This window comes from Sceloporus occidentalis, unplaced genomic scaffold, assembly GCF_023333645.1.
Source record: "Sceloporus occidentalis isolate IW3139 unplaced genomic scaffold, rSceOcc1.0.p SCAF_105, whole genome shotgun sequence".
Classification (NCBI taxonomy): Eukaryota; Metazoa; Chordata; class Lepidosauria; order Squamata; family Phrynosomatidae; genus Sceloporus; species Sceloporus occidentalis.
In genome coordinates, this window is record NW_028317085.1 from 2,722,381 (window position 1) to 2,735,839 (window position 13,459).

Here is a 13,459-nt window from a genome sequence, read left to right on the forward strand (position 1 = left end):
AAAACCAGACAAACTAAGCTATTTTACAAATAATTCTGCAACTTTTTATGCTGCAGTTTCCTTGCCAACCTTTTCTAGAATACAGACATATCCCACATTAACATACACAATTTGGCCCAGAGCATGTATGTAAAATGAAAATGCACTTAAAGTGAGGCATTCCCTTTTTTTGACTTAACAATGCATGTAATGTGCTGCAGTCTTCAGGTCTTTTCCATCACAAAACATGAAACACACAAAATACGCTTGAAAGACGAACGCATGACTTGCTGGCGTCATGCTGTTATGTGTCTGTATGTTCACGTGAAGCAACTGTGTCATTAAAGCGGGGTATGCATGTATGTGGCAAACATTTGAGAAAAAAACTTTTTATGGTTTACGTTTTGAAGGAAAGTTAAGTGCTAAATGATCTACACACAATATTTCTTAAATTTTGGGATGCCGAGTAGCATATGGCTTGTACAAACATTTTTCGTCTATTGGAATGAGCATAGCAGTTCTTTGCTGACATTTCTTTTACAATTTTTTGGTAAAATGTACCCCAAATGGTAAGATGACATCATCACAGGAGTCCGTTAAATAATTATGTTTTATTTAATTTTTGATTCCACTTCATTGTGACACAGGAAGCAGGGCTCTGCAGCAGATTGTGTGATCAGTGGCAGGGGTCATCAAAGACGCCAGCAAAGTCTTTTGTTGAGAGAGATCTCCCTGTTAGTCCAAGACAACAAAAGACATAATATCACAACCCTGGGAATTACCAGAAGTCTCAGCAAGGACATAAAACTACGGCTATTTCTGCAGAGCATATTTCCTTTGAACAGTACAGAACATTTTTGTAACTTGTATACCCTATTCCCACATGTATACCGACTCCCAGATGAGGATTATATATCCACTCACAAGGCCACTTTATTAGGTACACCTTGCTAGTACCGGGTTGGACCCCCTTTAGCCTTCATTCTTCATGGCATACTTTCTACAAGGTGCTGGAAACATTCTTCAGAGATTTTGGTCCATATGGACACGATGGTATCACGCAGTTGCTGCAGATTTGTCAGCTGCACATCCCTGATGCGAATCTCCTGTTCCACCACATCCCAAAGGTGCTTTATTGGATTGAGATCTGGTGACTCTGAAGGCCACTGGAGTACAGTAAACTCATTGTCATGTTCAAGAAACCAGTTTGAGATGATGTGAGCTTTGTGACATGGTCCATTATTCTGATGGAAGTAGCCATCAGAAGATGGGTACGCTGTGGTCATAAAGGGATGGATATGGTCAGCAACAATACTCAGGTAGGCTGCAGCATTTAAACAATGCTCATTTGGTACTAATGGGCCCAAAGTGTGCCAAGACACCACACCATTACACCACCACCACCACCAGCCTGAACCGTTGATACAAGGCAGGATGGATCCATGCTTTCATGCTGTTTACTTCCATCGTCCAATTTTGGTGAGCCTGTGCGAATTGTAGCCTCAGTTTCCCGTTCTTAGCTGACAGGAGTGGCACCCGGTGTGGTCTTTTGTTGCTGTAGCCCATCTGCTTCAAGGTTCGACGTGTTGTGCATTCAGAGCTGTATTCTGCATACCTTGGTTATAACGAGTGATTATTTGAGTTACTGCCCATTCTCCTCTGACATCAACAAGGCATTTCTGTCCACAAAACTGCCGCTCACTGAATATTTTCTCTTTCTCAGACCATTCTCTGTAAACTCCAGAGATGGTTGTGTGTGAAAATCCCAGTAGATCAGAAGTTTCTGAAATATTCAGACCAGCCTGTCTGGTACCAACAACCATGCCACTTTCAAAGTCACTTAAATCACCTTTCTTCCCCATTCTGATGCTCGGTTTGAACTTCATCTCCACATGCCATGTGATTTTCTGACTAGCTATTTGGGTTACCAAGCAATTGAACAGGTGTACCTAAAAGTGGCCAGTGAGTGTGTGTGCATGTATATATACATATACATACACACACATATATACACACATAACATGCACCAAAGTAAAATAAAACGGTAATTATGATTTATAATTATTTCTGGGTAAATAAAATGTAACAAATAGAGGTGTATACAGTAAATGAAATGTTCCGGCATCAGACCATTTTTGTAAAAACTGGCAGATCATTCTACATGTTCAAAGAATTACAACTATGCAAATACCAAGGGTACATTGTGAGTCCATAGCAGATTCCTTGTTGCTGTTGTATTACCACCTCACCAGCACACAGTCTCCATTTTCTATAGAGTAGAACTGCAGGGGTTTTAAATCATTTTCTAGTTCAATCTCTCTGCCTTTCATCTAAATAAGAAAAGATTAGTAGTGTTAAAGGTGAGCATAAAAGTGCATTATTATTTCACACCAACATTGTACTGTGATTTCTGTATGAAATGGTCTAAGGCCATCTTTTAAAGTAAGAACACAGAAAATAGACATTTGTTTTGGGACACAAACAGTCATCTGAAATGATCATTCGATTCTCTTATAGTGGCATCAATTAGGTATATCTACTGGTAAATGTCACGTAACATGCTGTAAATATTGTCCATCTTTTGTGCTATGTGCTACCACATAAGCTACACGATGTGTGGGCTTTGGTATTATATGGAACCCTGCACTAAAATCTATAATGATAACTGGCAGATGCTTATTAGATTAAGCACCGTCATTAAAATGCCCCAATAGCTCAATGAGATGCCAAATTGGCTTTGCGTCTAAAAACGATGAAGTGGCTTGTTTTGAACAGGTGTATGATGACATTTAGTTAGCAAAGCAAACAAAAGTGGTATTCAGTTTAAGAGCCGTAGGAGCTACATGATTTCCATCTATCCTTATACAATACTTAACAAATGCGCACTCAAATGAAATTCCCTGTAAGTTATTCTTTTACGTGTTCTGTCTATTCGGCACAAAACATTATTTATGAATGTGTATTTTTGTTTTTTTCCCATACCTAAACATACACAGTAACAAGTTTTTGGGTTTTTTTAACAAATATTTTCATGTGTTTTTTTAATTATTCAGCTGAATTTATAAACTATATATGTTAAATGTCTAATTGTCTCAGTGACCAAAATTAAAACAAAATCACAGCTTCTATGTATTTTAGGTAATATATGTATAAGAAGCAAGGAAAGCATGATTTTCTTACAATACGCAGCATAGGAAACAACAAACGTATTTTTTGCGTGAAACACGAAAGCAGGAACTCGTGGGTTGTTTAAAACATTTCTATTAGTGTTTTTATGAGATTAAACCTGAGGAAAGAATAAAATCACATATTTTGCTTGCTACAGAGGTTCAATTAGTGTTTTGTCTCTGTGTAACTACACCATACGAAAAGGAATCTTATCTTAAAAATGTGCTATTTTATGTGATTATTTGGAGGAAAATAAAAATGATTTTGCTCAACGCGGCTAAAGCACTGAGTGTTTTGAATATATGGAACAACACCTTTAATACAGCACAACTGAACTTGACAAAATCATAACTCTTAAGGATAAACCTGTATATAACTTAATGTCTAATTATGGAAAGCATACTATTGTACACATTCTGTAATCGTAAATCACAACCCTACAAAACTGGCATTGGCTTCTCATACTGTGTAAGACACACATTCTTAACTGTTCATTCTTCTCAGTAGCCTAGGTCTCTATTGCTATCTAGATGTACAAGTTCTTCAAAACGTCCTACCGTACCAGCTGCTCGCTATACAAAATTAATGCACTTCTCCATTACAACACTATTTCATAAACTCCCTGAGTGATGCTAGGTTTCATACCATGAATATGAATGGCTGCATAACTGCCATTGGAAAAGCAGCTGTGGAAGGTTTAAGCCCAGAGATGTTACAGAGTGCTCTCATACTGTGAAGAATAAAATCTAAATGTTACTAGCGCCCAATAGGTGGTCTTACAACATGTAATGTTAATTGGTTAAGTATCCAAAATCTATGAAAGGACATCAGTGAATATTTAATATTTAATAGTAGCTGCAAACAAGCATTACTTACTTTTGAACTTTCATATGACAACTTCAGTTCAGAGCCTGGTACTTTAAGCAGACGATACAAAAGTCCTTTAACCTTCTGAACAGTCATAGAATCTAAAATTAAAAAAAAAAAAGTGTATTTTTACTTATTTAATTTCCCCACAGGGATCTTTATACAAGCAACGCATATTAGCCATAATATAGAAATGGCTAATATGCAGCTGCCGGAAAGTGTTCCGTGTTGTTTTTTTTCCAAAAAATATGAAGAATAATTGCAGAACTTAGATCTGTGAAATTAATCTTATTTTACCTTTTGTAATATTACTTTTTTTCTTTCTTTCATTTATCCAAAGCAATTCTTCATCATAAATATTGAATCAATTTAGCTAAGGACTAAATGTGGGGATACCCTTACAGAAATCTTATATATTCACTCTTTCGAAAACACTTAAATTCCTTTACTTAAATTCCTAGTATAACATTAAAAATAAGCTTTCCTAGTTTTTGCATAATATACAAATGACTAATATGTGTCTGCCTGAAAATGGTATGTGTCGTATCTCTATTATCTTAGCTGAATAAAGTACACAAACAGCAGATTGATTAGGATATTTCAAACAATGGAATGGCCCACCGACCTGGACGTTCTAACTTATGAAAGTCTATTGAGCAAAAGACCTCATTAGGATTGTCATAATCAGTTCATAGTGGTGTTTGAGCAGGGAAGGTCATTCAAAATATCACAACTCACAACAATGGCAGCCTCCTGGTTTGCGTAAAAAGTAGGGGGACACAATTAACCGCCACTTTAAAACTTCCAGGCTCCAAGCTTGATTTGACAGAAATCTGCATAGGTGATTAAGTAAGCATGCCCAATGTATGACCTCACTTAGTACTTTAGGAAAAAAAGAATTCTCAAAATAGTTGATAATGTAAGCAAACTCAATGTAAAGTTTATTTGGATGCAGTTTTACTTACCTGGAAGTTTCTTCTGAATTGGTTTCTGATCTGGTTTATCAGGACATTTGATTGTCAACGCTAGAGTAAGAAACACAGAAACATTTTTTTAATACAAAGTTAGATGCAATTGTGTATAGGCTCTGACTAGTTAGTTAAATATTGTACAGGGTGTATTTAAACTCAAATTTGCATATATTGGGGCACAAAGATCAGTTTTTGACTGCCACACTTAAGAATCTTGGGCTCATGTAAGATGGCACTGAACAAGGTATCTGCATTATGTTATTAGCTGAGGTGGGACTTTGCCTAAGAGCTGCATTTTCAAGACACTGACTTCACTATGCATTAAGAACGGCATCTTTAATCAACGTGGATACATTTTATTAAGCAACCATATAAAATACGTAATGTTGCAATTCATCTGAAGAAGAAACCTCTGAGGTCCTAAAAGGTTATGTAATTTTATTTATTAATACTGGCCCAGTAAAATATCTCTTGGACAAATGCAGTTATATCCATTTTCTTATTAGAAGGGATCAAACCAAATATGCTTTTTTGTGCAAGAAGACCTGAGCTGGAATTGCATACATTAAACATTGGAATCAGTTTGTTTCCTAATGACTAATGTAGAAAATAATTTTACACTGTGTTTTTTTAACGGCTTCTTAAAACATGTGAACATATTTATCAGGTTCACTGCTATTTTTCTAGCGTTTAATTGTGGCTAATAGCTGCATTATCAGGGTGCATCAAGGTACAGGACTGTAACATCAGTACTGCATTCACTGTCTCACTGCTACTCACTTATTGTGATTGTCTACTTAGTAATTGTAGTAGCAGTCAGGCTGCAGTTAAAATATTTGTATTATCTTATGGTTTATTTTTGTAGGATTTATGTCCCTACACAAACATCACAATTATACTTTACATAATAATTGATTTTTCAAGGCGAATGGTTGTTGTTGCTTAAGTTCCCCGCTTTCAGGAGCCCCATATCCTAAAAAATAAAAATAAAAATATTTAGATGACTAATTTGATAAAAACAGATCTGCCACTTTACATAAATCCTAGAGTTTTATAAAAAAATGTATAATGTATACAATGATGGCTAACTATTAAAATAAGAAATGGTATTAATAATAGAAACAGACATTATGTGTATGTCAGCAGAGAGAAAATTGATAATTCAGGATTTTCATGAGTTCCCTGTTATGTTCTTTCTCCCGCTTTGGTCAAAACTGGCATCCAAGGTGCCAATCGGTGGTAGGAAAACTGCTGACATTGAAATCAATAGGAGAGTCTTCTGTACACAAACTTCTGCAGAATCTCACTATGTATTTTCAAAGTCAAAAAACATAAAGGTAACATATAACCATCAAATGCACTAAAGTGCATGTGGTGACTGGAGTGTCCCTTTAACTGAAGTGTCTGTGCCCGAGCTGGGATATTCAAAAGTTTTGGACAGTTAAAAATCAGCTTTTTGCAGTAAAAAATGCTGAAATGCTTTCAACCTCAATGGGTCAAGATAAAACAATCTTGGTTTTTTACTTTTTCTTTGGTTTTTAGTTGCTTAAAATAAAATGGAACTTTAACAGTAGACTTTGTCGTGCAGAGAACGACACTATTCATGTTATCATCATCACACAAGAAGACATTTGCCACCTCATGGGAATGTGTCAGGGCATGAAAAGCAAAGCAGGCAGCACACTTAAAAAATAATATAAAAGTACAGCTGAACAGGTCTGTAGCTTTGTAATCATAACTGAAAAAATCTGACCCCATGCATCACTACCTAGAATATTTCTAAATGTAAATCTACTAATACTATGAGGCAACATACATTTCAAAGATGAAAAGAAAAATAAGTCAGCATAGTTCTAGAATATCTGTATGCATATTGCAATGGAAAAGTAGAATTCCAAAACATGTCTTTTAAATGTATTAGATTTAAATTGTTGATTGGTTCATGTGGACTTGGACTTTGAAAACTAAAAACTTGGATAGAAAGTATAAGGAGTCCCCATTACATGAATTAGAGAAGAGGAGGTGGAAAACACTATTACTCCCCTTGTTGAAAACATTCAGACTAAATAACTGGACAAAATAAATCATAATAATGCTACTTTATGAGTTTGGAATATTTATGTAGCAAATTAAACATTTGAAAAACTAGAAAGGAGCAGGTGTTTGTTATATAGCAAAGCAAAATTGCCTACTACAATTTTAGTTTCACTTACTTTCTATAAGAGAGACGTATCTGGGGTGAGCCATAAGAAACTCTTTGCTTGGGTTGCTCAATTCCGAATTTTGATTCCCACCAGCTTTTATCCAGTCATTGCCAAACATTTTTCTATAATCTAGTTCAGCTCCCCTTCTTTCATTATTCAGAATCTATCAACAGAAGAACAAGAAAAAAAAACAAGCATGTGTGGAATCTCAGCGTTGGGAAGAATGAAGGTGTATATATAACATTTCAAATAATAATATAAGAAATATGTGAATTATTTAAAGCAATGAAACAATAGTCAAAAGATTTTAAGAATTAGTTTAAGTCTGGTGCACACACCAAGAGTCATAGTTAAATTGGCGAGGTTATGTGCATTATCTTGTATCACTAAGGAAAAATGTAAAACATGGCAGATATTTTTTCTACAGTTACAGTTTAAAAAACAGAAATAAGCAGAGCTTAGCATAGCAAAATTATCACTAATTCTCGTCTTCCTTTTTTTTTTTTTTTTTCCATTTCATTGAAGAGTAAAGATAAAAACACTGTGGATTCTATTTAATTTCTTCATTTTCCAATTCTCTCAAAAGATAAGTCATGGCTTATATTAAAAGCTCCCCCTCCTCAGTTTTCTGCTTGCTTTTAAAAAAATTTTTAGCTTTCCATCTCTGGGCGTATCTTATTTATCATGTCGTCAGCATCTGTCCAACTACTCAGTCAACTGGTAAATTCCAATAACTCAGTGCAATCCTTTGTGTATTGTTATTGAACTACACTGGAAATACAGTGATAGATTTATTAGAAATAATTAACATGGATAATTTATATAGGTCAGGTTAAAAAAGGGTTAAAGAAAGTGTATAGGAGGATATATTTACCCACGAAAGAGCAACATGGCATCTAAACCTCTGCGAAAGCCTAAGCAGGCCTTCGGTTAGACAGTGAGAATTTTTAAATGTAAGCATTTTAATTTGTGGGAATAAATTATGTTCTAACTTGCTACATTATTGTTGGCTTCTCTTTGTTTTCCCCGCTTCTGTTTACACACACAAAAAGCTCAGCTTATCAGATTTAAAATCAATAAACGTAAAAAAAAGGATAGATGCTGACAGTGTGGCAGGAAAGATGATAGACGGAGATGTAATTTACAGAGAGGTGACAAACAAACTTTCAATAAAATCAAGCAACACATTCAGGAAAGAGAAGCTTTTGACATGATCTTTTTTTGAAGGAACTTGAGAACAAAAATCGAATGGAATATTGATCTTAATAGAAAGAAAAGTTCATTAATTAATAATAAAAAGCACTGCTTATTTTAGTCTCTTAAACTGTAAAAGGATCACATTTTTATTATCAGAACAGGCAGAATAATTCTTAAAAAATGTGTTGGCGCTAAGAACTTTTATAGAATTATCAGAATGTTATTTGCAGGGAGCAAGGGAGTTGCTCTGGTTTGGTTTGGACTGCACTAAAAACTGAACCTCTGTGACAGCTTTTCGCAGCATTTCTATGAATGAGTGTTGCAAACCTGGATTCATTACTAAATGTCTGTTAGGCTGTTATATTGGCTTGGCTGGGATTGCCCCTTTTGACAAAAGTTACCAATATAAATAACTATTTTTATTACTGCATTTGTTATTCCTGTGTTCTAATTATTTTGCAATTTAATAAATTACTACAGCACAAAAGAGTTAATGTATAGCCCCAAGTTCATAAGCTTATGCTTTAGTAAACACGCACCTCGCACTAATGATACAAATAATATTAATAATATTATCATCACCCACAAAGATAGTAATACCTCTGTCCTGTTTAACACTTTTAAGTTGGCAAGCTTCGCAATGATTAGCTGTCGCACAGTCTCTGGATTCTTCTCAGACTCCATTAACGGATTACTGTAGCAGTTCAGAGACTGTAGAGTTTTCAGTTTATTTAGCTCATTTACTGTTGACCACTGTGGAAACAAGAAAGAAAAAGAAAGCACTCAAACATAACTTAATATTTTTGTTTACAGGAAATAATTCAGATCACAATAAAAACCTGAAGACAAGAAATACAGTAACCACTATAATTAAATATAACTTGAAATATTAAGGAACCAGTAGAAGAGGGAAGGGAAAAAATAAAAACACAGACAGGTTGAACCGGCATAGAGTTATGTTTTAATACCGTATTTGCTCGATTATAAGACGACCCTGATTATAAGACGACCCCCCAAAATCTGAATATTAACTTAGGAAAAAAGAAAAAGCCTGAATATAAGACGACCCTAAAGGAAAAAAGTTTTACCAGTAAATGTTAATTCATGTAAACTATTTTTTTTAATAAAAGCTATGATTGAGAAAAATATTTTTTTTGTTTTTATTTCTTGTATTTTCCAGCCTGTCCCCCAGTTACGCACATCTGCCCCCAGGCTTGCCACACCAATATGGCACTGTGGCCCATGATATGCCTTTTAACCCTCTATATGCCACTGTGCCCCATGGTATGCCTTTTGACCCCCTATATGCCACTCTGCCTCCAGAAATGCCTTATACCCCTATATCCCATTCTGGCATTTAGGGGGTTAAAATGCATATTATGGGGCAGAGTGGCATATAGGGAGGTAAAAGGCATTGTATAGAGCACTCTGCCTCCAGAAATGCCTTATACCCCTATATGCCACTCTGGCATTTAGGGGGTTAAAAGGCATATTATGGGGCAGAGTGGCATATAGGGAGGTATAAGGCATTTCAGGAGGCAGAGTGCTCTATTAAATGCCCCCTTAACGCCACTCCAGAAATGCCCTATGCCCCCATTTAACTAACACACACACACACACTCTCTCCCCCCCCTCTCCTCCCCTCTCTCCTCTCTCCCCTCTCTCCCCTCTCAGCCCTCTCTTACCGGTGCTTCCAGCCGGGGCAGCGGGTTGACGTCGCCTTCTGCTGCAGCCGGAAGGAGGTGGAGTTGGCAGCGGGGGTTTGTATGCGTCCGTCGCGTATACTTTCCCCGGCTGTCAGAGATCAGAGATCTCTGACAGTCGGGGAAGGTCTACGCGACGGACGCAGACAACCCCCGCTGCTAGCCACACCTCCTTCCGGCTGCAGCGGACGTTGTCTACGCGGATCGCGTAGACGTCAACCCGCTGCCCCGGCAATACAGCAGGAAGCACCGGTAAGTGTGTATGATGGGGGGGGGGGGTGAGACAGGAGGATCCAGGTCCCCTGCAGCGGTGCGGGGGATCTGGATCTTAGTCTCCTAATCAGACTCTATTTGAGGTCTGATTAGAAGACGACCCCGATTAGAAGACGAGGGGTATTTTTCAGAGCATTTGCTCTGAAAAAAACCTCGTCTTATAATTGAGCAAATACGGTAATAGGGATTACTTTATCTTTGTAGCACAACAGTTTATATATTACAACTTAACTGGATACTTTCCTGCTTGTCTTGAGTTGTTAAGCTTCAACACACCTATGCACTTAAATTCAGCCTTGTGACAAAAATTAACAGTTCTTACAGTATGGTTGTGTGTCCTGTAATGACTAACAAAGTGTAAAATGAGCAAAACCATGTGAGACTAGATAAGCCAAGAACAGACAACACTTACCGTAGGGTGAATCCTTATTTGAGAGAGCATCACATTTTAGATTATTTGTATCAATATATCTCTATAAAATACAAATTTCTCAGCATATCAGACAAATTCAGCCCACAAGGGTAGTATAAAACTAGGGAAATCAAGCCCTCATCTGAGGCCTAACTTATGAACACCATGGGACCCAACTAATGTAATTCACAAAATTAATAGCAATGTGATAATTTAGTCTGTGGATCACACAATGTTCAAACAAAGAACTCAAATGTATGAAATACAAATATTTGCTTTGTTCATCTGGAGGGGGGGTTAAGGACTTTCAATCATTGTTTATGACATTCAAATGCAGACATACAAAGTTACTGAACATTTGATATCAAACACAATGCCTGTCAGAGAGCTCAGTATGTGTAACACAAGAGAGACTCAGGTAGGTATACATTTAATTAAAAGAGGGGTTAAATGCTAGGTGCTTAGGTGGGACCCGTAGCTACAGAGAGAAGAGGTATTGAGGGAAAGGATCAGTTGGAAGATTGCAGCAACTCTTTTCATACATAGTAATTTAATTTCCTGGTGTATCTCTCACGCACGCATGAGATGTAACTCCATCCCCAAGGCAGGGCAGGAGAAAACAAATGTTGCCCCTCCGTCAATGGAATAACAAAGCCAGTAAAAGATACACATAAAAAAACAAAATGAAAGTATAACAGACCGAAAAACTTGCATGTCAAACACTAATTCTTAAGCGATGAGACATCAAGTCAACGCTTGACAAAAGAACGGAGTGAGGACCTAACACCCACTCTTCATATCTGAACTGGAGGCACATTCGCCAGATCAGTCCATGAAATAGGTATGGACTGTGTACAACGGGCCTTAAGTACCAATGAAGAACCTTCAGTAGTACCGTATTGGCTCGAATATAGGCCGCATTTTCCCCCCCCACTTTAAGTCTTTAAAGTGGGGGTGCGGCCTATATTCGGGGTCTAGCACCCGACGCCCAGGACATGCAGTCCCGGGTGCCGGGCAGGGTTAGGATACAGATCCCCCGCAGCTACTCCCCGATACGCTCAGACAGCCTCCCCTGCCAGCACTTTCCACAGGGGGGGGTGCCGGCACGGGAGGTTGTCTAAGCTTTACCTCTGCCCCCAAGACTTACCAGAGGAGACTCCCGGGTGTCTTGCGGGGCCGGCGGGGGACATCTACGCAATACGCGTACACAACTTCCGGTGCCGGCACATCAGCTGAGTGCCGGCACCGGAAGTTGTGTACGCGTATTGCGTAGATGTCCCCCGCCAGCCCCGCAAGACACCCGGGAGTCTCCTCTGGTAAATCGGGGGGGGGGGGGGCAGAGTGGCAGCATATCTCGGGGGGGGGGGGGGACAGTGGCAGCATATCTCGAGGGGGGAGGAGGACAGTGGCAGCATATCTCGGGAGGGGAGGAGGACAGTGGTAGCATATCTCGAGGGGGGGAGGACGACAGTGGCAGCATATCTTGAGGGGGGAGGAGGACAGTGGCAGCATATCTCGGGGGGGGGAGACAGAGTGGCAGCATGGTTTTTGGTGCTTTTTTAAAGAAAAAAACTTTTTCTTTAAAAAAGCACCAAACTTTTAGGGTGCGGCCTATATACGGGGGCGGCCTATATCTGAGCCAATACGGTATATGCCTCCTGGATTGTTTGTATTATGAACCTGCTGATGGATCTGCAGCTGATGGATCTTTTGAACTTCCACAAATGAAATGAACAGGTTTGTAGATCTGCAGAACTGAACAGTCTTCTCCAAATGAATCAGTAGAGAACTTCCAAGGAATGTAGCTCAATGTCTCTCTTAGATGTCTTTCTTAGATGCCAGACAAAAGGATGGTAAAATTATGTCCTGATTAGCATGAAAAGAGGAGAATCTCTTAGGAATGAATACTGGAAGAGGATGCAGCACCATGCTGTCATTCAGGATCAGAGGACTGGAAGACAGCGTCTGCACCTCATAAACTCTCTGGGCAGATGTAATCACAAACAAAAATACCACTTTCGATGGAGGTCGATTCAAGAGGCTCAAATGGAGGCATGGTAAGGTCTTTCAAAACTAATTTTAAGTCCTATGAAAGCACATGAGCCTGGGAGCAAGCTCTCAGTCTAGATAATGCAATCATAAATCTTCAAACTAAAGAATGAGAAGCCAAGTCAATGTCCAAAAAACGGAAATTTTTCCTTTTTCCTGTCATACAGTGGCAGTACAAGTGGGTAGTATTCTCTCTCGGGACAAGTAGAACCTAAAGGTAATTAAATGGTTAACATATCCGAAGCCCCTCCTCCTTACCCATAAAAACCGGCACCTCTCCAAAGATGGCAGTAAGTAACAAGAACACACAGAAATGGATGCAAAAAATTAAGTTTATTCTCAAAGAAGGGAGGGAAAACCGTACTGCCACTGTATTAAGGAAAAAGGAATTTACGGTAAGTAAAAAATTTCCGTTTTTCCTGTCATACAGTGGCAGTACAAGTGGGATGTAACAAGATCCCGAAGAAGGGGGGGGGGAGTGCCTAGGAGACAACTGCTTGGAGCCCCGAAAGAAAAAAATGATTAAGCGCCGAGATCTGCCCCTTTAGGGTAGAGACACTGAGACCTGAAGCCAAACCGTCTTGCAAAAATTGAAGAATAGAGCTGATATTCTGAGGGAAAATATTCAAACATCTA

At 38.3% G+C, this 13,459-nt stretch overlaps 1 protein-coding gene across 1 annotated transcript in view; it reads right to left on the minus strand.

Moving 5' to 3' along the window:
* Positions 1–2,216: 2,216 nt before the first annotated feature.
* Positions 2,217–13,459, minus strand: part of LOC149283400 (tubulin-specific chaperone E-like) — a 37,494-nt gene continuing 26,251 nt past the window's right edge. The window contains exons 11-16 of the mRNA XM_089497638.1: positions 8,987–9,139; positions 7,199–7,352; positions 5,890–5,958; positions 4,980–5,039; positions 4,024–4,115; positions 2,217–2,309 (exon numbers count right to left, since the gene is read on the minus strand). Coding sequence (XP_089353764.1) covers positions 2,217–2,309; positions 4,024–4,115; positions 4,980–5,039; positions 5,890–5,958; positions 7,199–7,352; positions 8,987–9,139 — 621 coding nt within the window. The remainder of the gene's footprint in view (positions 2,310–4,023; positions 4,116–4,979; positions 5,040–5,889; positions 5,959–7,198; positions 7,353–8,986; positions 9,140–13,459) is intronic.